Genomic DNA, 25,205 nt, shown 5'->3' on the forward strand with positions numbered 1-25,205 from the left:
AGGGGACCTGCAGGGAGCTCTGCCTGCTCCAGGGTGGGATTTGGCAGCCCCCAGTCCCAGTCTGTCGGAGCATTGTAGGCCCCCGTGGGAGCCAGGAGCAGCTTGTGGTGGACCTGGCGTGCTTGTACCATCTTATGGTGGTGCCAGGTGAGAAAAAACCCTCAGCATTTGCAGGCTCTGAGCTGGGACCTCACAACAAGGGCTTTCATGGGTCATGTTGATGCCAGCTGTGATGTTCGTGTGGGTTCAGTGGACCTTTAACACGTCTTGCAGGGGTTTCTGCTGGGAGAGACCATCCTGTGCAGCCACTTCCTCGCTCCTTTGTTGTGTTTATGCTGGTACCCAACTTGATTTCTTCCCTGCTGCCTCGCAGGGCCTTGCTGTGTGCCCGGGCAAGGTGATGGACAGCAGGGGGGAGATGGAGGTGGTGAGGAGCACCAAGGGCAGTGCTGCTGGGGAGGTCAGTGTCCACGTGGTCACCACCGAGAGCACTGTGCAGAGCACCCACCTGCCCACCACTGCCTTCATCATACCAGGTATGTGGAGCAGTCCCCTCTAACTGCTGCCCCCAGCCTTGATAGCCCACACTCCTTGTGTAGCTGGGCTGCCTCCCTTGGGAGGCAAAGCCAAGCTACTGTTGCCATCTTAGAGGTTCTCTGTGGCTATCCCACATCACTTGGACTGTTTGTGGGCGATCAAAACTTCTTGATGCAGCTTTAAACTGAGGCCCTGATGCGAGGGGCCCTGAGCCAGGGCAGCACAGTGTGCTGGGTGCCTGCTCTGCAGGGCTGTGGGCTCCTGGGCTGCTGTGTTATCATGGAAATCACAGAATAGCTCAAGCTGGAAGGGATCCATAGGGATCATCAAGTCCAAACCTCTGCTCCTGGTAGGACCACCTAAAATTAAACCATAGGGACTGAGTCTTGTCCAGACACTCCCTGAACCTGGTGCTGTGACCGCTTCCCTGGGGAGCACCGTGAAGGTGCAGACAGTGAGGGGGTCACCCCTCAGCCTTCTCTCCTCCCAGCTGAACAGGCCAAGTGGCCTCAGCCGCTCCTCCCAAGTCCTGCCCTCGGGACCTTTCACCATCCTGGTGCCCTGCTCTGGACACACTCCAGCCCTCAGATGTCCTTTGTGTGCTGAGGGGCCCAAACTGTCCCCAGGACTCGAGGTGAGGCTGCCCCAGTGCAGAGCAGAGCAGGACAGTCACCCCCCAATGTCTCCCTTGGGGCTGCCAGGGCACTGCTGGCTCCTGTTCCACTTGCCCTCAGCCCAAACCCCCCAAGCCCCTTCCCCAGGACAGCTCTCCAGTCTTGTCCCCCAGGTCATACAATTAATCAGGATTATCCCATCCCAGGTGCAGAATCCAGGTCTTACTCCTGTTTCACACACACAGTGATTGGATTGCCTGGCTCTCTGGTCTGTCCAGATCTCTGTGTAAGGCCTCTCTTCCTTCAAGGGAGTCTACAGCTCCTCCTAATTTAGTGTCATTGATAAACTTACTTAATGGACAATCAATTCCTGCATCCAGATCATTTATGAAATATTCAGGAGCGTTGGCCCTAAACCCTGGGGAACCCCAGTGGCGATGGCCCCCAGCCTGATGTGTGCCCAGTTCCTGTAAGCCTTTGAGCCCAACTGGAGGAGACCCATCACCCAGCTGTTCACCCAATGGACAATGGACTGGATGAGCTCTGGGCTGGACACTTCGTCCAGAAGGGTACTGTGAGAGGCAGTATCAAAGCTTTGCTAAAATCCTAGAAACCCTCATCTGTTGGCTTTGCTTGGTCAGCTCAGTGGGGTGACCTTTCCATAAAGGGAAATTCAGTTGGTTAAGCAGGACTTCCCCTTGTGAACCTGTGTTGGCTGTGACCAACAACTGCATTGTCTCTCCAGTGTTTTCCAGTAACTCCCAGAATAACCTTCTCCATAATTTTACCAAGCCCTGTAGTGAGCCTGACAGGCCTGTAATTATCACGGTCATCCTTCTTACCCTTCTTGAAAACTGGGACAATTTTGAGTGCAGCTGACTGGTGTCTTTCAGGAGGTGTTTGAGCAAAGCATGGTTGTGTGTTAGGTGAGATCAGGGCTGTTCTCTAGAAGCAGATCTCCCAAATTTTCCTGCTCCTGTTCTCACTGCCCTAGGTTGCACAGTGTGTTGCTTTGAAACGTAACTAAACTGGAAGTTGCAGTCCAGGAGCCTGCCAGCAAACTCCTGTCGCCTCAGGGCACCCTGGGCATGGAAACAGTCTGAGACCAGGCTGGAGTAGAAACCCTTGAATGTGGATAGTGTTGGAGCCACCCCCAGCACGAGCCATTACTAGCTGCAGATTTTTTGGGTCACTCTGCTTGCCTGTACTTTGGCCCACAGCAGAGCCCTCACCTGGGAGACTATGTCCTCTGGGATTCTGGGCTGCCCTGGAGCCTTGTTTGCATCAGTGAAGTGTTCTGTGTATGCCTCTGGTTGTTTGTCTCCTTTCTTCCCTTCTCAAGCAAACGCTGCTGCCATCAACCTTCCCACGAGCACCTTAGAAATCCAGCGATTCCCCCGGGAGCCCCAGAGAAGCACAGGGGCCGAGAGGCCAGAGAGGGGAGCAGGCAATGAGCCCATCACAGCTGCTGTCATTCCCCAGATCAGCGGGGTGCAGACCTGCAGCACAGTCCGTGTGCTGGAGTGGAAAGATGGGGTGGCAACTTTGCCTGGGAGTAACCTGCGGGTAAGTGTAGCCCTGGGCCACTGGGTTTGCCCCCTCTGCCACTCCCCACTGCTGTAAATCCCCCAGCCTGTGCCAGGCAGGGAGCACCAGGATGTGCTGTGGCCCCTGGCAGTACCTGCACCCCAGCTGGAGGATCCCTCAGCTGCTCCAGCTCTTCTCCTGCCCCATCCCTATGGCTCTGCCATCCCATGAGCTTAGCACAGAGCTCACACGAGGTGCCTGGGTTAGGGAGGCACAGGGGTGCTACGTGCTGTGCAGGACAGGACATCTTCCCTCCCAAACTGTGCTGTGGACTTGGCTCTGCCCAAGCTCCTGTCCTCACCCTGGAAGCAGTGGCCTTGTGCTCGGCAGGCAGCGGGTGCCTCAGGGGTACCCTCAGTGCATGACAGCTTGCAGAAAATGCACCCATTTCTCAGCTGCTGCTCAGCCTCAGGGCACTGCATCCTCCAGCCACCCACCTGCCAGCTCCAGCTGGTGCTGGTGTCACCTGAGTGCCCGTGGTGTGCCCAGCACAGGCTGTGGGCAGGGCAGCTTCACAGGGCCTGGGGTGCTGGGCTCACCTCTGTCCTCAGAAGAGCTGTCCTCTTGTCAGGCACACTGATGACCAAACCATGTCCCTCATTTTCAGACCAAGCATCCAGTTACATTTCTGTCCTCCTTAACCCTTTTTTCTTGCTTTTTGTTCAATGACACAGTTCCGGATTAATGAGTACGGGACGCTGAAGGTGGTGAGTGCTGATAAGATGCCTCCTGTGGAAGCTCTAAAGGAGGGTCACGCAGAGAAAGATGGGGACTCAGAGGTGGCACCTCCCAGCAGAGACAATCCTACCGTGGCTCAGGGTAAGGGCACCGTGGTGGCACTTGTAGGGTGGGTACCACCATCCAGCAGATGCTGTCTGATGTCTCCATGGGCGAGGCAAATGCCTCCTGCATCTGCTGTCCTTCCTTGTGCCTCACTGCTGCTCCTCTCTGTGCCCCAGACGTGCCGGAGCAGCCCACGCTGCCGGCAGCAGAAGGCCTGTGCCACTGCGATACCTGCGGCCGCAGACACGTGTGGGACGGGGCCCGGGAAGGCCGGGGCTTCTGCAGCGAGCACTGCCACCAGCAGTTCAAAGAGAGGTAAAGGAGGGGGGGCCTGTGCCCTGCAGAGCCCTGTCCATCCCTCTGCCCTCCTTCCCCTGCTCCACGTGCTCCAGCAAGGGACGTGAGCGCGTCTGCCCCTGGCAGGTGCTGGGGGTCCCGCTTGTTCCGCTTGTTCCTGGAGGCAGGGTGGGGGAAGGAAGAGTTCCCAAGGGAAGAGCAGGAAGCAAGGGAGCCAGATTTTTTCCTGCCCAGTTTGTGGCCTCGTAAACATGGATCTGCTGGAGCAGGAAGTTGTTGCAGTGGGGGCTTCCAGGCTGAGCAGCAGTGGAAGGCCACAGGTCACGGAGGCATTTCCAGCCCTACTCCTGACCAGTGTGTGACTCCTGGGATTTGTTTATCAGCATCTCTGGTGCAGCTTAGAGCCCTGCTACAAAATTAGATCCATTTTGATCCATCCCTGGATTCAGGTTTCTGACACCCAAGTGAGTCAGGGTGACTGTGGCCTGTCCTTGGCTCTAACTCTTGGCAGCTTGTGTGCATACATCCATCAGGAGGGGTGGGGACATGTGTGAGTAAGAAATGGAGGGACAGTGATTGTCCAGCAGCCCCTCCCTTACTGACACCCCAGGCAGTGTCACCGTGCTGCACTGCCTGCAGTGCTTGGCCCTCCCTCCCTTCCTCCCTCCCTCCCTCTGTGCAGGTCCGTCATCGTGGAAAACTCTGCCAGCAGCACCAATGCCACTGAAATCCTCAAGCCTGTGAAGAAACGAAAGAGGAAGGACTATCAGAGCCCCTCAGAAGAAGAATATGAATCTGAGCAAATGGTAGGACAAAGGCAGGGAGGGGCTGTGTGCAGCCAGTGTCCAGGGGGCTGGGGGCCAGCCCTGTGTGCACAGATCTCATCGTGCTGCTCAGGGCTGTGCCAGCTGTGGGTCAAAAGGGAAACGGCTTGGCCAAAGTGCCAAAAAGACTTGAATGTGTGGAGATGAAGGCTCCTAGCACTGGGCTGGTTGTTTGGCATGTGGAGCACCGTGGCCTGGGCAGTGCCAGACTGTCCAGGCTGGGCTGTAGCTACTGAGCTCTCTCAGCTGCTCTCTTGAGTGTGGGCCACCAAAGTAAGGGTTGAAGTAGGGGAGTGTCTGTCTGTGTGCTGGGTGTCCTGGGGAAGGGAGAGACTTTGACAAGGCAAGGAAGCTCTGCTTGCCAGCCCTGACTGTAGCAAGTCCAGTCCAGGTGTCATTGCTGCAGTCAGCACTGAGTCCCTGCAAGCTCCCATCATCAGATTCTCTGGCAGCCCATTTCTGGGCCAGGCATTGGTCAAACCATGGACCTCGTGGAGGTGCAGTATGGCCCTGGGCACCAGTGTGAGGGTACAACACCCAGCCAAAAACCTATGTGTGAACCTGGGTTCTGTTTTGTCTGCTCCCATGTCTAGGAGGAAAAGCAGGAAGAGAGGAAAAGCTCTGTGGAAGACTCTGCCATGAGCAATCTGGAGGCTGAGGCGTGGAACGGGAGCCAGCACGGTACGGAGGCGAGGCGGGCGGTGGGGTGAGCACTCCTGCTGGGGCTGGGGGGTCCCACTGCAGGGTTGGACCCTTTTGGTGCTCCTGCAGGGTCAAACACCCACTGCAATGCCCTGGCACGTGGTCCTGAAGGCTTGTGAGCTCCTCTGCTTGCTTGATCCTGCTCTCTCTGTCTCTTTCCGTTTCTCTCCTTTCCTCTCTTTCTCTCCATGGGAAGGGGGCACCCCTATGGACACGGCACTGGCCCGTGCTGGGCAGAGCTTCCTGTCCCTCCCCTCAGGAGCTCAGTTTGTTACTGGCTCATGGACATCATGTTTGCTGCCAGGGACACAGTCCTGAGCAAGAACAGGACTGCACCACGTGTGGCCTTGCCCTCCCTTGGATGGGCTCGTGGGGAACTTCCCTCGTGGCATCAGGAGCTCATAAGTTTGGGAGCTGCTCCTGCAGGTGCAGTGCCACTGAAGCCGTGTGATTTGGGGTTGTCTCATCCTGTGGGGATCTACTCCTGGACTGTATCAGAGATCTCAAAAGCAGAGCTGTCGACATGGAGGGAAAGGAGACAAGCTGAGGGATGCAGTGTTTGCTTGGTTGGTGTTTTCCCTGCAGTGTGAAGGAAAACTTTGGGAAACACTGAAAATAAACATTTATGGGAAACCTTTTGTCTTTGAGTACTGAAGGTCATACTCAAAATAATTTTAAAATTAAACTGTTCCAGCTTCCTACTCCTCTCCATAGCCAAGTGGAGGGACAGTGGCAGGGGCCAGGTGTCATTAACCCCTGATGTTACACTGAGTTAACCACGGTTCAAAAGGAATCTCAAATCTCATACCTGCTTCTCACCCTGAGCCCTGAGCATGTAACCTTCCCTGCTGCATACAAGTAAGCAGTGATGAGCTTTGTTATTTCAGCATTTTATTTTCTCTCATTTTAGAAGTACTTCAGCAAACAAAATACACACCTGGATGCCTCAGTGCAGCAGTCAGGGTATGCTCTGACTCTTGGTGTATTTGTCATTCCACAGAAGTGCAGAGCTTGTACTCACAGATTCCCCAGCCATGCCTGGCACTATTTCTATGTCCTAATGAATAATAAAGAGGTTTTTCATTCTGAAGTGTCAGCAAGGCAAGGTTAGTCACCTTTCTCCCTGAAATTCAGCTTTAATTTCTTCCCTAAGTTTCTGGTTTTTTCCATCTCCTCTTCCCCTGAGGCAAAGGGAGGAAGGAGTTGGTCTGGTTTGCCCCTGCATTTGTGGCCTGCCCTACCTGAGGCTGTCTGCCATGGCTGACCTGTAGCTGTGAATTCCTCAGCACTGGAATAGGCACAGCACTCCTGGAGTCCCTTCAGCTGCTGCAAATTAGGGAGACAAAGAAGCTGAAGAGCAAGAGACTTGGGTTGTGTCTCACATGCCTTGGGCAAGGCCTTTGTGGCCTTCTCAAAGGCATGAATGGTCACCTCCCTGCCTATGAAGGGACGATGCTGTCTTGTCACATGGGCAAATACTTCTCTAGGGCATCAGAGCAGTGGTGCTGTGCCACGGCGGGCTCAGGTGGCTGTCTTGGAGCAGAGGATGGCAGAGCTGGCATGTCAGCCTGCTGCTGGTTTGAGTGCCTAGGAGCCCCTTGCAGCTGGGAATGATTCCCGGACCTCTGCATGGATCCTGCTGGCTGCCCCAAATCCATCCTGTGTGGACATAGCAGATATTCTGGCTGGAGGAGGGTCTGGTTGCAGAGGTGTCCTGATGCTTTGCCCAGGATGGCTTGTCCCTCACACTCCTTGGAATCCCAGACTGGTTGGAAGGGACCTTAAAGCCCATCTGGTTCCACCCCCTGCCATGAACAGGGACACCTCCCACTATCCCAGGTGCCTTACTAGGACATGGCTCAGGACATTTGGGCCATGGGGGCTCCTGGCTCTGCCCCTCGTCGTGCAGCCGGCCAGGTTTGCTGGAGAAGGGGCTGTGGTAGGATGGTGCTGAGCTTTGCAGGGATGCAGGAGCAGTGTGAGAGCGGGACGGCCCCGAGGCAGCGGGGCGGGGCTGCAGCGGCCCCTCAGCAGCGTTTGTGTGCGTTTGTGCTGCGCTCAGGTGCCAGTGAGGAGAAGAAAGAAGGCTGGTCTTGGGCGTCCTACTTGGAGGAGCAGAAAGCTGTCGCTGCCCCTTTAGATCTCTTCCAGGATGTGAGTTGGGATTTTCCTGTCTTTTTCCCTCTTTCATCTTCTCTTTTCTTTCCCTTTTTTTCCCACCCCTCCTCCTTCTCCTCTCTTCCTTGCTTCCCTGTTTTGCGGGACTCTGAGCAATAGCCAAGCTCCCGTTGTCACCTGGAGGTGACCAGGCAGCCTCCAGTTTTGATTTGCCCCGAGTCTCACTCCCCAGCAGGGTGTTGGCCCCCATCCCAAGCACCCCACCTTTGCCTAGGACACTGCTGTGACTCTGGCAGGGTGGTGGAGCCTTTCCAGCCCTTCTTGGAAGCCAGGTGGGCTCTCCTGAGGCTGTGCTGCAAACAAGTCAGGCCCATGCCCCACTCCCCTAGCTGCAGCTTCTACCCCAGGGACACCTTGCCCTGCCAATAGCAAGAGATGTAAATCCGTAAGGAGGTGGAACACTGTTTTCTTCTATGGGAAAAAAATTGAAATTTGGATGGCAACATAACCTGTGGCCCACAGTCTCTTGGTCCCAGCAGCTCCCATTGCCTGGCGGTTGCTCCCCTGGCAGGTTCTAGACCCAACTCCCTGTGTTGCTTTTACATTGTAGTTTAATTTTTGTTTGCAGTACCAAGTAGCTTCCCAGCACAAGAACGGCTTTAAAGTGGGGATGAAGCTGGAGGGGATCGACCCGCAGCACCCATCTATGTACTTCATCCTGACAGTGGCTGAGGTAAGGAGCCTCCAGTGCCCATGTTCCTCAGTTCCTCCTGGCTCCTGGTCAGCCAGAGGCTCTGGGGCAGGGGAGGTGCTGCCAGCTGGCCCCTGGAGGAGACAGAGCCTGTCACTGCAGGAGATGAGCTGCTGCTCCAGCACCTCAGGCAAACAAGCAGGGAGCTCCCTGCCAGCTCGGAGGGACAGGGCACAGCACTGTGCAGCTGTGTTGGTCTCTCCATCACCCTGACACAGCACGGGGGAGGGGTTGTGGTGATGGCAACAGCTTTTGTCCCTAAGACAGGTCTGAGCCCTTGAGACAGAGGGTGTGGAGGCATCCCACTGGATGCACCTCCACTGGAGGCATCTTCCTTGTGTCCATGCAGATCCACTTTCCACTCAGCCGCGTGGCAGCCGAACCAGCCTTGCCTCGCAGAGCTCCCCAGGCAGCCAGTGTGGCATTTAGCCAAATCCCTGCACCAGCAACTTCCTAGGGTACAGCAAGTGGAGTCTTTGCACTTGCTGGATCCAGCAAGATGCCCCACCATGGCATTTAATGCACCAGCCTGAACATCCCTTCTTTGGGCTGGCTTGTGGTGGCTTTGCACTGACCTTGTTCCGTGCTGGACACCCTTTGGGACTGGTTTGTGCCTCCCAGTTTGGGCACTGGCCTGTGATTGACTCCTGGCTTCCCAAAGTGACCCATGCTGAGCTGGTGTGTGGGAGGGGAGGGGGTTTAATGCTCAGCCAGGGACAGCAGCAGGTCTCCATGGCCCTTTCCTTCTCCTCCCTCCCTGCTGGCAGGTGTGTGGTTACCGGATGCGTCTCCACTTCGATGGCTACTCCGAGTGCCATGACTTCTGGCTGAACGCCGACTCCCCTGACATCCACCCTGCTGGCTGGTTTGAGGAGACAGGGCACAAACTCCAGCCCCCCAAAGGTAAGGAGTTAACTCAGGTGGTGGGTCCTGCCGAAGGAGAGGGATGAAGAGTGGGCCAGATGTAGAGCTTGAGGTGGGGACAGGATGGCTCCGTGGGGCCAGGGAGGGATGCTGCCGTACTGGGGTTGTTCCACAGGACAACATTCCACATACCCATCTCTGCTTGCTCACATTTTGGGGCTGTTGCTCTGGATTTCCACTCCACTGCTCATGTTTCCTAACACGCTTTCAAAACCATCCATCAGACCTCAGCCACAGGCTTTGGGCATCCCAGGGCTGCCACAGATCCCATCTGCCCACAGCAGGACATGCTGGCAGGGTGACAGCGTGTCAGGGATGGCCAGGCTCACCCTCACATCCTCCTGGCTCTGAACTCACTGCTCTCATTTCTCTTCCTGAGGGGTTGTAGGTTATAAGGAAGAAGAATTCAGCTGGACAAACTACCTGAAGTTAACAAAGGCTCAGGCAGCTCCTAAGCACCTCTTCATGGTCCGAAACACTGTGAGTAGCAGCATCTCCTTCCTGCCAGAGCCTACAGGTTCAGGTGTGACTTGTCCCCTCCAGCTGAGCAAAATGCTTCCACCAGCACTGGGCTTCGCTTTGTCCACTCCACACCCCTCAAGCCCACAGTGCTCAAGAGCCAGGAACATGTGGCACACTTTGCTGCTCAGGATCTGTAGTTTGAGTTTGGACACTCATTTGATATGCCCAGAATTGGTGCTGGTCTGATTCTGTTTCATCCAGGCGGATCTCTTGGACAATTAAATTTGTTACAGAAATACTGGTGAGGAGAAATAACCACTACTCTCAACAATTATTTGGCTAAAACCACATCACTTAATGTTTCATAAGTATAATTCCTTTGTGTCTGTTTTGTGTCTTCATTGTTTCTGTGTCTGCCTATTTTTTTCACGTGGAAGCTTGGGTAAGGAAAGTGGGAATGTAGGAAAGTGAAAAATGCTGATCATTCCTTTGTCAGCTGCAGAGGAAACTACTGGCAAATCAGCCTCTCCAAGTTATTTATTGTGTCTAACCCCTGCTGTTCTTTGCTGCAACAAGCCCACCAGTGTGTGTGATGCAGTGTTTTGCACAGATTCTGGATCCAAGAAATAAAGGCAAGGAAGGGAGAAGGGCCCCACCCCAGCTCCTCCTGCCATGCCTGAGGCATTGGTCGCTGCTGACACCAGAAGATTGTGACCACAAACAAGTGTTTGGGGACAAAAGCAGAACTAGTGTCAGTTGGAGGGTTTTTTTCTCTTGGAATTTACTGCTTTTAGAAGATCCTGAGGGTCTGAAGATCACTTTTCCTCTTTCTTTGTGTGACCAAGCTGAGTTTCTTACCCCCTTCCTCTTTCCTTGCATGCACAGCAGCACACTGCCCTTCTGAGAGCCTGGCTGGTCCCAGGCCTGCCTGGAGGTCGGAGAGGGTCTGGTTTGGGGAGGGTTTGGGCAGGTGTTTCCTTGCAGCAGGCAAGGGAAGTGGTGAGGAAGGAGCTGGGGCTGCAGCTCTGAAAAAGCCCTGCCCCTCTCTCCTGCCAGCACGAGGCTTCCCCAGGCTTCAAGGTGGGCATGAAGCTCGAAGCCGTGGACCGCATGAACCCCTCCCTGATCTGTGTTGCCACAGTGACTGACGTGGTGGACAATCGCTTTCTGGTGCACTTTGACAACTGGGATGATACTTATGACTACTGGTAAGTGCACAGAGGCTCCTGGGGGGCCAGTGGTGGGGAGACACCCGCAGAGGGCCCTGTGTAAGAGCTTGGGTATGTTTTCTAGGTGTGACCCCAGCAGTCCATACATCCACCCAGTTGGATGGTGTCATGAGCACGGCAAACCCCTCACACCTCCTCAAGGTGAGTCAGTGGTCAGTCAGGTGCAGCCTGGGAGTGCATCCCCTTGGGAACAGGCTTCCCAGGGTGGAGTGGGGGTTCTGGGGACACAAACCTCCTGCCAGGGCTCCTGTACACATGTTCAGGTGCAGCATGGTGCTTGTATTGGGCCAAGTCTCCACTCGGAGATGCTGTCTGTGCACACCTGGCTGTTTCTGCTTCCTTGTACTGTGGCTTTCATGGTCTGTGAGAAAATAACAGCACTTCTTGGTGTCTCTCAGGTTCCCATGTGCCTGGCACAGACTTGGTTGGCCCTTAAAGGCAGTGTGGCATTCTGGGGTACTTTCTGACTTCCTGCAGGCATGTCTCACCTTCTGCATCTTCCCCCTTCCAGATTATCCTGATCCCGACAACTTCACCTGGGAAAAGTACTTGAAAGAAACTGGAGCATCTGCTGTCCCTGCTTGGGCCTTTAAAGTGGTGAGTGTCACATCATCTGCTCTACCCCACCTGGGCAGGAATTTGGGTTTTCTTCATTGTCAGGTCTTTGCTTTTGTGACGAGTCCAGTGATGTTCCGTATTCTCCTGCCACAGGCCTGGGCTTTGGACCTACACTCAGGGTTCGGAAGTCAGGGCTATCCTGGGCAAATAGTTCAAAACTGGCAAAAAGGAGGAGTATGACCATCCCCTCAGCTAGACAGGAGCTGAGTGATGGGAAATAATTTAGGTTTGCTTGATTAGTTTTTGTCTCCAGCTGCACCAGCAGCAGCCGTGTCCAGCCAAGGGTGGCTGCAATATGGATCCCCAAAATGTGTCTCTTAGAGACCTTCCCTGGGGCACATCTTGTTAAAGACAGCTCAAATGCAGGGAGCCGGTTCCCGCTCTCTCCTGTTGGCACTGTGAGCTGGGATGGCTCTTCCCTGGCCAGGCCAGGGCTGGGAGCTGGGCTTGAGGAGGACACAGTGCTGAGAAAGCCGCTGAGGGGACGGGAGCCTGAAGCAGGGCCCTGCTCCCTCTGACTGGGCTCTTGCAGCGCCCGCCCCACGGCTTCCTGGTCAACATGAAGCTGGAGGCAGTGGACAGGAGGACTCCTTCCTTCATCCGAGTGGCCAGTGTGGAGGATGTGGAAGATCACAGGATAAAGGTGGGTGCTGGAGCATGAGTGTCCAGGCACTGTGCTGGCTTGCTCCTGCCCTTCCCAGCTCGCTGGGAGTGCTCTGTGGAAGCACAGTGTGCAGAGGTGGGCAGGTGCCACTGCCCAGCTCCAGGAGTGGAGAGCCTTGTGCTGCACTTCAGCTCTACCCTGCTTCTTGCTCTCGACTCAGAGGGCTCCAGAGCTCCTCGGAGAGGTGTCCTGGGATTTGAAAGGTGACCTCTCTGCTTGCTTCCCCAGATCCATTTTGATGGCTGGAGCCACGTGTATGATTTCTGGATTGATGCAGATCATCCAGACATCCATCCCATGGGCTGGTGCTCAAAAACTGGACACCCGCTGCAGCCTCCTCTGAGTAAGTGCTGCACCTGTGTCAGCTCCTCCTCGCAGGGCACGATCATGCCAGACCCCACTGTCACTGCCACCTGCCCATGCACAGAAATGGGAGGGCAGGTTCTGGCTGAGGATGGGCAGGGAGGAAAAGCCATTCCATGGATTTGTCAGTTGGAAAAGTGCTTCCTGTTTGGTGCAGGCAGGGAGCCCAGAGCCCTGGCTCTCCCCAGGCTTGCAGCCCTGACAGCCTTTCTCCTGTTCCTCTCCTCCGGCTGTAGGGCCAAAGGAACCAGCCTCCTCTGCCCATGGGGGCTGCCCAAGCCTGGGCTGCAAGAGCATCCCTCACTCCAAGAGCTCCAAGTACAGCTTTCACCACAGGTGAGCTCCCCAGCACAGCCCAGAGGGACACAGCTTCTTCCCTGCTGGGCCAGGCCAGCTCTTCCTCTGCTCCTCCTCACCTGCCACCCCCACCAGCATCCAGCCCTTCCCTGCACTCACCCCACGCCTGGCTCTGCCCCCTGTTCCTCCAGGCTGGGCCCCGGGGTGGCACCAGGACCCCAGATGGAGTAACCCCTGTGAGCCCCTCCTGTGCCTGAAGGTGCCCTGTGTGTCCACCTACCCATGGGCACCTGTGGGCTACAGAGAGGATGGTGTGGATGCTGTTCACTGACACCAGCTGTGAGGACACTGTTCCCCCCACCCCTCATGGGTGCCTTTCTGTGTCAGGCTTTGAGCTGGGAAGTCCCAAGAAGGAGCAGTGCACGGTTCCAGCTCAGGCAGTCACTTGAGGGACCTTTTCCAGGGGAAACCAGGCTGGGTCTAGTGCCAACCCCAGCCCTAGGCTGGTGTCAGGAGGAGCCAGTATGGTGGAGTAGCCATGAGGATGGGGAGGGCAGGTCTGCCTCCCAGGGGTTTCTCTGCTGGCCACGCTCCTGGCACTCACGTCCTGCTCGCTCTGAGGCTGGTCTGGATGCCTGTGGAGGCAAGGGGGGCAAGATGGAGACTCTGGGAGCCCCAATGAGCTGCTCGATCAGCACGCTGGTGCCTTGCCCAGGGTTGCAGGGATGGCAGATGGCCAAGGTCTGTACCTGGAGGGACTGGCTGTGCCCTGCCCCTGCCCCCAGCGGCCCCGCCCCGGGAATTTGGTCAGCGCATCTTTCCTCTGCCTTCCATGGCCAGGGCTCTGGGTGCCCGTGCTCGGGGGCAGAAGGGTGGCCCTGCTGGCTTGTCCCCCAGTGCTGCTCCAAGCTGGGCCCAACGCTTGTGTCCCCTCTGTTCTCTAGGAAGTGCCCCACACCGGGCTGCGATGGGTCAGGCCACGTGACGGGGAGGTTCACAGCCCATTACTGCCTCTCAGGGTGCCCACTGGCAGAGAAGAACCAGGGCAGGCTGAAGGCCGACTTGTCCGACACCGAGGCCTCGACTCGCAAGAGGAGCCCGATGGGTTTCCCTCAGCGAAAGAAATCTCGGCACCACGGGAGGTAGGGGCACGGCCGGCGAGCCCCGCGCGGGGAGGGGCCCTGTGCCGCCACTGCCCGCCCTGGCAGGGGTGAGCGGGCCACAGAGGCTCCTTGGCCTCGGTCCTGCTGCCTCTGCCGGGCACCTCTCTCGCTTTTTCTTCCCACGGTTTCTGGCTTTGGCTGTCAACCCTTTGGGTCAGGGTCCAAGAGGTCCCTGCTCCCACTGCCGAGGCGTTGCTCTGGGCGCTGGGGAGGAGGGCCCTTGGGCCAGTCGCAGCCCAGCTGGACATCAGTCTTCCTGTCTCTTTAGAGGGAGACCTCCAAAGTACCGGAAGATCCAGCAGGAAGACTTCCAGAGTAAGTGCCATCCTCTGCCACGGTGTCATTGCAGGGCAAGGCCAGAGGAGCTGGGGTGGGTGGGTGTGCTGGGGGCAGGTCTCCTTTGGCTCACACAGGTGTGCCCCAGTGGTTTGTGGTCAGCTGCCAGAGCTGACCATCGATAAGGGACCTCCCTGCCCTGTGCCAGGGCTCACAAAGCTCCCTCGGTTTGGCTCCAGGGTTATGGCTGGGAATCTTCGAGTGCTTTAGGGCATGGAATTAGGATCCTCTCTATGGCAGTGTATTTTCTGTGGTGCTTTGTCCTCTTCAGACAGGGATAGTGGGAAGCTGTGCCCCAAAATTTCAGTGTGGCTGTGAAGTGCCAAATTATTGCTGCCACACAGAAACTGATGCTGGACAGTTGGCTTGGCATTTAGTTCTGATGCCTGACAGAAGCAGATGCCTGATGTGTATTCATTCCATCCAGCACCCTTTTCACCACGGGCTGTCCTGCCACCTACCCCAGCGCTGGGGGTGATTAGAAAACAAATGATTGAAGGTCATGAGAACAAGGCAAAGCCAAGCTTGTCTCAGCTTCTTTCCCCAGCATCCCCAATCCCACCAAACTGAACACCTGGATACACTGACACCCTGTTGATTCAAGGGACAGCCACCAGCTCTGGATAGCTGGATGGGATGTTCTCATCCTTGACCTCGTATCACGTGTTGTGCTTTATCCCCAGCTATTTCTTCAGACAATATGCACCAGTCGCTCTTCATGTCCGCCCTGTCCGCCCACCCCGACCGCTCCCTGTCCCTGTGCTGGGAACAGCACTGCAAGCTGCTGCCAGGGGTGGCTGGCATCACAGCAGCCACGGTGGCCAAGTGGACCATTGATGAGGTGAGGTGCTTTGGAAGGCTCCATGCTGGTCCCTGATGTGCTGGCGTGGCTGGGAGTGCCCTGCCTGGCTGTGCAGCACCATGGCACATGCACCAAGCACTTCAGTGGCCACGTCGCTGGGCTAGCGAGGAGAGGTCTGCTGGACACATTGTCACCTTTGTTCACTTTCTTGGGCAGTCATGGTGACCCCTCTTAATGCCTGAGTGGGTGGAAGAGCTCTGGCACCAGCCCCAGCAGCCCCTGCCCGCTCTTGGGCAGTGGCACAGCTGCCCAGGGCAGGGGTGGAGTCACCATGCCTGCAAGTGTTCAAAAGCTGTGTGGATGTGGCACCTGGGGGCATGGCTTAGTGGTGGCCTTGGCAGTGCTGGTCAGTGGATGGCCTTGATGATCTCAGAGGGCTCTGCCAGCCTTAATGATCCCCTGATGTCCCCATTGCCCCCCTGGGTGCCCCTCTCCTGCCCCGGCCCTCGGTGGCAATCCTCTCGCTGTGCTGGAGACACTTGGTGGGGATGGAGCTGCTGAAGCCTTTGCTGGGGGAGGCCAGTGCCTGTGCCCGGGGCCAGGGGTGGGCTCTGGCATGGGAGGGCAAAGCAACTGCAGCCTGTGCCCCAAGAGCCCTGTGGCACCTTGCAGGGCTCAAAATGTGAGGGTGTGGGCTCAGGGGGGTCTCCAGTCAGAAACATTGCTCTGTCTTGGCATTTCTCTGTGTTTCTTCCAAGGTGTTTAGCTTTGTTCAGACTCTGACGGGTTGCGAGGACCAAGCCAAGCTCTTCAAGGATGAGGTGAGAAGGGCTGGTGGATGAGAGCAGGTGGCCAAGGACAGCTGTTTGCCAGTGGGGCTAGGAGGAATTGGCCAGTGGCCTTCCTGCAGTGGCTTGCTGCTGGATGCTGGGGGCACATCCAGCACCTGGCAGTGGTCCCGCCCTGCAGCCCCACTGCATGGGAGTGTGCAGCCACCTGGCAGTGCCCATGTAGGGCAGGAGGGGAGCTGCTGACCCCCAGGGAGCTGTGCTGCCCTATTCTCCCAGCATGGGGGATGGAGGGTCCCTCTGAGGGGATGCAGATGGGGGCAGGAGGAGGATGGTGCTGCAGCCTTAAGAGCACCATTGCCTCCTGAGGGAAGCTGCTTCCTCCTCACCCTTTTGTCCTTCCCCCTCTGCCCCTCTCAGCAGCACAGCAGTCGGGTGGCACTGCTGCCTGCCAGGGTCGGCGGTTTTGGACCCTCTGTGGGCAGACGTATGGGGGTGGCTCTGACACTCGGGGCTGATCCTGGGCACACTGGGTACACCACTGTCACAGCCTGTCCAGGAAGAGCCCCTGTGCTTTAAGGGTGCTCGGGCAGGCAAAGCTGAACCAGGGCAGCATCCACGGGTGCTGGTCCCTGGAGCAGGGAATGCCCAGAGCAGGTTGTGGTGGCTCTGTGCTGTGCCCATGAGGCTCCAGCACAGAATCTCAACCTGGCTGCAGTGTGAGCTCCTGGGATGGCCCCTGGAAGGGCCTTTCCCCCTCTGCCCTGTTCCTGGGCATGTGAGCTGCCAGCTGGGGTTTCCCCGGGGCAGTGTGGGAGTGCTGTGGGTGGTCCCTGCCCTGCTCTCTGGGGTCGCCTGTGGCTCCTGCCCAGGTCGTGCTGGTGCTGGCTGTTCCCAGGAGTCCCAGCCCGGGTTTGCAGTGAGTGCCTTTGTCCCTGCTCTCCTCCCCAGATGATCGATGGCGAGGCGTTCCTCTTGCTGACGCAGGCTGACATCGTCAAGATTATGAGTGTCAAGCTGGGCCCGGCACTCAAGATCTACAATGCCATCCTCATGTTCAAGAACGCTGACGACACCTTAAAGTGACTTTTCTTGGCCCAGCTGGGACCCTCCCTCAGCACTGGTGCTGCCAAACTGTCTGGTCAGGACAGAGACTCCCCCAAACGACCGCAGCTTGTCACGTCCTGCTCGTGTCCTCCTGGATGCCACCTCTCCACTCTCCCACCAGTCCATCTCCCATCCTCTTCCTTCCACGCTGCCCTTCTGCAGCGCTGGCTGCAGGCTGACCCCAGGCAGGCAGTTGCAGGGAAGGAGGTGGACGTGGCACTGGCCCGTCTTAGCGCCGCAGCTGCCCCCACATCCTGCTGTGCCTGCGCCGGGCCGGAGGTGCTCAGGGCTGGCAGAGCCCTGTGGAGGGTGTAACAGCGGGGGCTGACAGCACTGCTCCAGCCAGCCAGGCAGGGGAAGGGACTGACTGCCTGCATCCATGCTCACACCCTCTTAAAGGCTGCTCTTGCCTTTGCTCAGCAGCTGAGAGAGATTTGGGGTTTTTCCCTCAGTGTGATCCTCTGGGGGTACTTGTGCGAACACCATTTCCAAGGGACGTTCTTGAGGAGCTTCTGCTCATTTTGCCTTTTTCTCTGAATTCTTTTGGCTTTCCCTTTTTAAGGCCAGTTGATGACTGCTTTGCCCCTGTGCCACACTGCAAACCAGTGGCCACCTCTTGCCCCTTCAGGGAGCAGCTGTCCTGGCTGCTGCTCTGCCCACGACCAGCGCCTGTGCTTTATTCCTCTTTCCTGGAATGCAGCAGCCCCAGGGCCTTGCTGGGCCAGGGCTGGCTGGGTGCAGAACAGGCTCCATTTCTTGCACTTCAGACTGTTTTGTCCAGCACTTCTCTGGGAGAATGGATGCTTGGATAGCTTGTTCCCCTTGCACCTATTAAAGAATCTTCTACAAAGGAAGTCAGGCCCTCTTTGGTCCTTGTATTAGGAGCAAGGCCCTCTCTAGAGTGGAGACAGCTGCCAAGGACAAGAAGCATCCATTGCTCCAATAGGCAGATCCACAGTCACTTCTGAAGGCATTCCTGAGTTGGCTGAGCTGATTCTGCCAAGCTGCCTTCTCCCCCCTTTCTGCCCTCACAAGGCACCCAGGTTTTGCTGTCTGAAGAGATCTTCTGCTGTCCCTGGATCCCTTACCTGCAGAGCTAAAAGAAAGCCAGCACTTACCTGGTTTGTTTCTGTCCTTTTCAGAACATAGCACCTTTCCAACAGGGCCACAGGCACTTTGGGAATGCTCATGTAACACTGTCCCTTGTAATTGAGGAGGGGACAAAGGGCTGCAGAGCCAGAAAAGCCAACATGCCTGGGGGTCCTGGCAGAATCCCAGCAGCTTCTGATAGGCCCCTGTACCTCCTGGCAGTGCCCACACTGCTCTCTGTGGTCCATCACCCTGGCATGCCTGATGTGGGAGCTGTTGGAGCAGGGAGTGGCCGTGCAGTGCTGGAGGACGGCCACCTGCCCAGGGGCCCAGTCCCAGGTGCTCTTCCTTTCCCATTCCCAGCAATGACACACCAGTAACAAAACGATTTCCCCCCTTTCCCAGTGCCCAAAGACAGGGATGCAGAGATGTGTGCAAGTGCACCAGCAATGTGTCCTGGAGCAGCGCTGCCTTGGGAGCCACTGTCACATCTGGGTCAACCTGTTCGAGGCTTCCCATGGAAATGTAGCATTTTGACTCTTTGTTATTGAATATTTGGGGTCACGTTTGACCTGCTCTTGAAACGTCTGCCGCTTGCTCTTCATGCAGGACTTGCAACTTGTCCATGTCTTTGTTTTGTCATTGCTTGGGTTTGATTTAGGCAGCTTTCCCTCTCCTTTCCTTTTTTATGTCCTTGAATCTCTTCAAGCACTTCAGTGTGGCCAGCTGTGGAGAGAGGGAGTGAGAAGGAACAGCTGTGTCCCTGGGTCCCAGAGTCACTCCCCAAGCCACCCTTGATCTGCAGGAAATGGTGTGCACGTCGGTCTCTTCAGCTGATGGAGAGTGTCTTTCTGGGCCACTGTGCTGGCGTAGAAGAGGAGGAGCCCTGGGACCTTCAGCCCAGGCTGTGAATGGTGCTGAGACCTTTCCAGGTGTGATCTGGAATGAAAAGGCTTCCTCACACTGGACACAGCCCTTGAGCTTGCAAGGACCCATCTTAGGAAAGCATCCTGTTCTCATCTGCTGAATTCCCACGTGTGAAGTCGTTACTCCTGTTGGGGAAGGGACTGAGCACTGTCCCAGGGTGCTGGGAGAGGAGCTGCTACCCAGGCATCAGATCTGAAACTACTGTGAAGGAGGGAGAGCCTTGTGTCTCACAGGGCTGCCTGGGAGAGCACAGGTGGTGAGGAGCTCAGAAGATCCCGCTGAAGGGGAAGAGGAGCCACAAGCCAAGCCCTGGCTGCCCCCCAGGGCTGGGTACAGCCAGCACCACCAGCTCTTGCTCTGCTGTCAGGTGCAACCAAGCCATGCTCTGCCTGGGCACCAGGCACACAGGCACAGGTGCATCCCCACACTGCCAGCCACGGCACCGCCTGCCCTGGGCTCTCCTCACCTTCTTAGAGAGCAGACACGACCTGGACAGGACTGCCAGGCTGCTGCCCCTTGCCTGGGCGGTCTGGCTGCAGAGCTGGAGCCCAGGTGCCCACTGGGTCTGAGCTCTGTGCCGGGAGCAGCTGTCAGGAACGCCAGTCCTACTGGAAGGGTGATGGGAGATGGGAGCTCTGTGTCACACACCTGCTGAACTGAGCATCGCTTCCTCAGCCGCTTGGGCTGATGGACCTGTTGGGGTACAAAGCTGCTGGATTTGTCTGGGTGAGGGAGTTACAGGGTTTGTAGGTGGTCAAGGGCTATTTACTGTTAAAACTTATAACCTTCTGTGTCCTTTAAAACCAAACCCAAAGCATCGTGTACGTGTGGGTGGGTGATCGTGGGAGTACCATGACACCATTCCCCTGATGTTGGTGTGTTTTAGGGTGGGGGTCTCTGGGGCTGTGGAGGTGGCAGACGCCCATCCCAGGGTCACGGGTGATGTGTCCTCTGTGAGCAGTTGTCCCTGGTCCCAGCAGGAAGGCCAAGAGAAGGAGGGGTTGCTGCACCCCTGGCCTTGGCAGGTCCTCCACCCCCACAGAACACTGAGTGGGAGTCCCCCCTCAGGGACCATCAAGGACAGCTTTGACCAAGGCAGAGGCACCAAAGTTTTCTGTGCTTCCCCTGTTGCCTGACCAGATTCCTCCAAGGGAAGTTCACTGCCATGTCACTAAGAAGCCAGAGAGGACTGTGGGGCTGGGGCTGGCCCACAGGTTCCCCTCTGGGGCCTTTCTGAGAGATGTGACAGCAGCCACAATTTCTAAGTCAATGAAGAATTCTTCAAGTCAAATGTTCTTCTGAGTGAAGGTCCCCAAGTGTCTGTTTCTGCCGCTCCTGCCCTGCAGCTGGTGTTGGCAGGGCTTAGCTGGAGCTGTGGGAGAAGTCCCACTACGTGCTCCAGCCTCAGATATGGGGTGTCTTCTGGGGGGGCTGGTCTGCGGCTGACTCTGGGTGCATGGGAGCAGTTGGAGCCTCCTGGGAAAGTGTTTCCTCCTCCTCGTGGAAATGGGCAGCACTGGGACAGTGCGAGCCAAGGTCTCTGTTTCCATCAGAGCAGCCAGCCTGGAGCTCAGCGGGGAGGGCAGCCGTGCCTGCCCCACCAGAGCACAGCCACCTTCCCTCGCCTCCCTGCACTGCTTTCCATGGCGATCACAAGAACTTTGAGAAGGGAAAAGCACCCTCCAAATGGCCTGGGAGGGCTGGGGGCTTGGGGCAGCTGCTGCCCGCAGGGGCACATCTGGGCCCGTGGGTGCAATGAGGGTGCTGGAGAAGGGAGCTGGGGGAGGGATGTGACTTGGCTGCTCGGGTTCCTCACTCCTCATCCTCCAGGAGAGCTCGGTGCAGACAGGGAAAGACAGGAGGGCTGCAGCTCGGCTCCCTTCCTCCAGCCCAGCCCTTCCCTCTGGGGCCTGAGGCTCGCTCGTCCTTGGAGGGGGGAATGGGGACCATATTGTGGAGGGAGTGTGATTATGATAACAAAAGCTTTTTTGCACTTTCATTCATTTTGCACTCTTTCTTAATTTCTTTTTTTCTGTGTTTTTGATATCCGCGCCTCCTCTCTGTGTTTTCATAATGAAAATCCTTCTGTTGTAACCAGTGCAGCTATTCCGGAACTGTGTGTCCTGAACGTACAGAGGTTTAAAGGCTCTATATATATAAATTTATAGTGGTACAAAAGTAAATTTATATATATAGATGATGGTGTGATGTGTTTTGTCAATGTTTTAAAATAATAAACGAATGTGAGCAACAGAAGCCTGTGAAGCAGGAGTGGTCACTGCACTGTGTGAGTGGTCACTGCAGGGCAGTGGGAGCAATCACTGTGCAGGTAGCAGGAGCAGCCACTGCATGGTGGGAGAGGTCAGTGCAGTGGTCACTGCGTGGGAGCAGTCACTGTGTGGCCAGCATGGTCACTGTGCAGCAGGTGAGGTCAGTCTAGTGGCCAGCATGCAGCAGGAGCAGCCACCATGCAGGAGCAGGCACAACATGGCTGGAGCAGTTGCTGCATAGCAGGAGTGGCCAGCAGAGTGGTCAGTTGAGTGGTCAGTCCGGCTGTCACTGCATGGCCACAGCGATCAGTGGAGTGGTCAGTGCAGCGGTCACTGTGCAGCAGGAGCAGTCAGTGCAGCGGTCAGTGCGTGGCCACAGCGATCAGTGCAGCGGTCAGTGCGTGGCCGGGGGAGCAGTGCAGCGGTCAGTGCGTGGCCGGGGAATCAGTGCAGCGGTCAGTGCAGCGGTCATTGCGTGGCCGGGGAATCAGTGCAGTGGTCAGTGAGTGGCCGGGGGAGCAGTGCAGCGGTCAGTGCAGCGGTCAGTGAGTGGCCGGGGGATGAGTGCAGCGGTCAGTGCAGCGGTCAGTGAGTGGCCGGGGGATGAGTGCAGCGGTCAGTGAGTGGCCGGGGGATGAGTGCAGCGGTCAGTGCAGCGGTCAGTGAGTGGCCGGGGGATGAGTGCAGCGGTCAGTGCAGCGGTCAGTGAGTGGCCGGGGGATGAGTGCAGCGGTCAGTGCAGCGGTCAGTGCAGCGGTCACTCCGCCGCCCGAGGGCGAAGGCCCCGCCCCTCTGCGTGTTCCGCCGCCCGCTCGCCCCGCGGGACCCCCGAGGCAGCCGGGACCGGGACAGGGACAGAAATAGGGACCGGGACCGGGACCGAGACCGGGACAAGGACAGGGACCGGGACAGGGACAGAAATAGGGACCGGGACCGAGACCGGGACAAGGACAGGGACCGGGACAGGGACAGAAATAGGGACCGGGACCGGGACCGAGACCGGGACAAGGACAGGGACCGGGACCGGGACAAGGACAGGGACCGGGACCGAGACCGGGACAAGGACAGGGACCGGGACAGGGACAGAAATAGGGACCGGGACAGCGACTGGGACAGGAGGCGGGACAGGGACAGGACAAGGAAGGTTTATTTACCCCAGCGCGAGGTGCTGGACGGGCAGAGCCGCGGCGGTCCCGCAGCGGGGAGCGAGCCGCCCGCCCGGGCCCGGCAGCAGCGGCTCCGCGCGGCCTCAGCCGTGAGGAGCCCCAGCAGGAGCAGGAGCCCGGCCCCCAGCGCCAGGCGCACGATGTTGCACAGCGTGTAATCTGCTGGGGACAGAAGGGACAGTCACTGGGGAGGAACCCCCGGGAGATCCAAGGCCAACGGAGTCCTCCCATGGGGACAGCAGGGGATCCGAGGGGACATACAGGGCAAGGGGACACCCCAGGGAGGTCCTGGGCTAAAGAGACACAAAGGGAAGTTCATAGGGAGTAAAGGGAGCCCCGAGGAGGCCGCCAGCTGCACCTCCCACATCCCTGTCCCCTGGGACACCCCCTACTCTCAGCCTCTCACCTGTGACCCCACCCAGTGGCACCGAAGATGGGAAGGAGCAAAGAACATGGAGCTGGCCCTCAGATGCCACTGCCAGCCAGATGGTGACACTGAGCTGTGACAAGACATGTGGCTGTCCCTGGGGCTGGGAGGTGCAGGGAGAGGTGTCCTCTGACTCTTATCCCCACCTGTCAGCCCAGCAATCCTGTATCTGTAGGGTCTGTAGGTCATCTCTAGGCTCTCTGAGGAGCTGGCCAGGCTCAAACACAGCTGAAGGAAGCTGGAACCCTCTGCTTGGACCCCTCTTACAGCTGCTTTCCTGCCCTAAATCCTCTTTTCTAGTTCCCCCAGGATGTGACAGATTGCAGGGAGGAAGAGTAGAGCAGGATGTGGCTGGGGGATGTCTCACCTCTCACCACCAAGTCCAGGGTCCTGCTGACAGCAGACCATTCTCTCGAAGCATTGATGGCGTAGCACTGGCAGCTGTAGCGGCCGCCGTCACCTTTCTGCACGTGGGAGAGGTTGTAGTCACCTTGTTCCCTTGGGAGCAGCTGGGCTCGGATCTGGCCCTCCAGGTACAGGTAACAGCCGGTGCTGGGGTGTGTGGGGGTGCAGCGCAGCATCACGTCAGCTCCCACAGTCACCTTGTGCCCAGGCAGGACAGAGAGGTCGGGTCTGGGGAGACGGAGCTCTGTGGGGACAGGACAGGGAATGAGAAGGCGTAGAGGGCTTTGACATGGTGCCAGGAGCACCAGGATCTCTGTGAAGCCACCAGCTGGCTCAGGCAGAGGTGAAGATGGTCCCCACCTCCCTAAGCCGCTGAAGAAGAGAAAAACCCTGCCCATCATGGAAATGGCCATGGGCATCCTGGTGTGCCCTGGGGCATGTGACCCCACAAGAGGGGAAACAGCACATCCCTTACCTTCCACAGAGACTTCCAGTTCATCACTGCGAGCCAGCACAGTGCCTCCCTCCAGGTAATGGCAGACGTAGGTACCTCTATCCTCATAGGTGGCATTAGAGATGGAGAACTCAGCCCTGCTGCCACTCTGCTCCAGGGTACGGAGCTGGCGGCTGCCCTTGTACAGCACGAAGCTCCCATAGCTGTGCTGGCAAGTGCAGCAGATGGTGGTGGAGCCTCCTGGTGGGATCACCCCAGGTGGCTTCTGGTAGATGGAGATTGTGGGGGCACCTGCACAGGGAGAGAGATGCTGCCAGACAGACAGGAAGCCCCCAGCAGCTGCCCTGCCATGAGCCCGGGGCTGCCACCAGGCTCTGTCTCCACACAAGGGTGAGTTTTGTTCCAGGGGACTGTGGAAGAGCCCTGTGGGAGATGGGTGGACCCAGAAATGTGTCCAAACCCCCCACCTACCTCCTCAAGATACTCACTTGGTGTAGCCTCGCTCTGTGCCACCAGCCAAGCGCCTGCAAGAGAAGCAGCTGTGTCACATCTCTGTGGAGTGTCTGGACACCTCCTGTCATCCTCTGGGAATCTCCTGTCACCCTCTGGGAATCCCCACAGCCTCTGGCACTCACCGAAGGCAATCACATGGGTCACAGGCAGCATCACGTCCCTCTTGGCTCCCTCTCTCCCTCTCGGCTCAAGCAGGGCTTCTTCAGAGGAAGGCTTTGGCCAGAGGCACTGAGCAGCTGGGTGGGTTCTTGGGGCTCCTGATATGACCTCGTTGCCACAAGCCACCTTCTGTCCCACGGCTTGGGTTTCTGTAGCACGACTGCAGGGCTGGGATGGTTGAACTGGAACCACAATGTCCCAGTCACATGCCCAGGGCTGGGCCCCCGTGACCACTTAGGATCCTGCAGACCTTGGGGGAAAGGCTATCAGGACTTTTTGTTTCTCTTTCTTAGTTCCGGTCACTTGATGGGGAAATGGCTTCCTCTCTGCCTTATGAAACGGGGTTGTTTCACAACCACAAACCCACAAGTTTGGTGGCTCAACAGAATGGAATAGGAGGGAAGGAACTTGACTTCCCTTTTGGCCGTCTCAGGGGCAGTTCTGTCTTTCTGGCCCACAGTGTCTGTCATTGCAGGAGGGACAGCAATACCTCCTACCTGTAGGTCTGGATGCACCCCACAGGGCTGGTCCCACTCCTCATCCATCCAGGCCCCCCCAGTCCCACACTGGAGCAACTGATGGTCCTTACTCCAAACAGCTGCTCTCTTCCACCCCACACCTGGAGCCAGGTGCGCCTCAGCTGCACCTTCTCTGGGTTGGCCAGGGATGTAAACAGAGCTCCCTTTGCCAATAATGAAGGGCTAATTAAACAGGGGAAGTCGCTTGCACTTCTGGATGTGGGAGAAGGGAATGGATGGATTGTGGCACTGTGGCTGTGAGACATGTGGCAGCTTGTCCAGGGGTCCTGCTCTGAAGGCAGCAGCATCTG

General features: G+C 57.3%; 2 protein-coding genes across 2 annotated transcripts; one reads left to right on the forward strand and one right to left on the reverse strand.

The window, feature by feature from the left end:
* Positions 1-388: 388 nt before the first annotated feature.
* L3MBTL1 (L3MBTL histone methyl-lysine binding protein 1) lies at positions 389-16,945 on the forward strand (the record flags this gene model as incomplete). The annotated part of the gene is made up of 21 exons (XM_082292631.1): positions 389-536; positions 2,494-2,717; positions 3,413-3,557; positions 3,698-3,836; positions 4,501-4,624; positions 5,236-5,348; positions 7,414-7,498; positions 8,091-8,195; positions 8,981-9,116; positions 9,517-9,617; positions 10,656-10,807; positions 10,893-10,969; positions 11,340-11,425; positions 11,979-12,089; positions 12,339-12,453; positions 12,710-12,809; positions 13,715-13,912; positions 14,202-14,248; positions 14,953-15,110; positions 15,830-15,892; positions 16,811-16,945. Exons 1-21 carry the CDS (start codon positions 401-403, stop codon positions 16,943-16,945), a joined length of 2,550 nt encoding a protein of 849 aa, XP_082148757.1. The 5' UTR covers positions 389-400.
* A 5,453-nt stretch (positions 16,946-22,398) lies between these two features.
* LOC309579562 (osteoclast-associated immunoglobulin-like receptor) lies at positions 22,399-24,462 on the reverse strand (the record flags this gene model as incomplete). Its single annotated transcript, XM_082292967.1, has 5 exons — positions 24,340-24,462; positions 24,193-24,228; positions 23,726-23,995; positions 23,213-23,494; positions 22,399-22,580 (listed from the first exon to the last, which is right to left on the reverse strand). The coding sequence occupies exons 1-5, from the start codon at positions 24,368-24,370 to the stop codon at positions 22,399-22,401; spliced, it is 801 nt and encodes a 266-aa protein (XP_082149093.1). The 5' UTR covers positions 24,371-24,462.
* Positions 24,463-25,205: the final 743 nt, after the last annotated feature.

The sequence above is a fragment of the Coloeus monedula genome, assembly GCF_965178545.1.
Source record: "Coloeus monedula genome assembly, chromosome: 17".
Taxonomy (NCBI): Eukaryota; Metazoa; Chordata; class Aves; order Passeriformes; family Corvidae; genus Coloeus; species Coloeus monedula.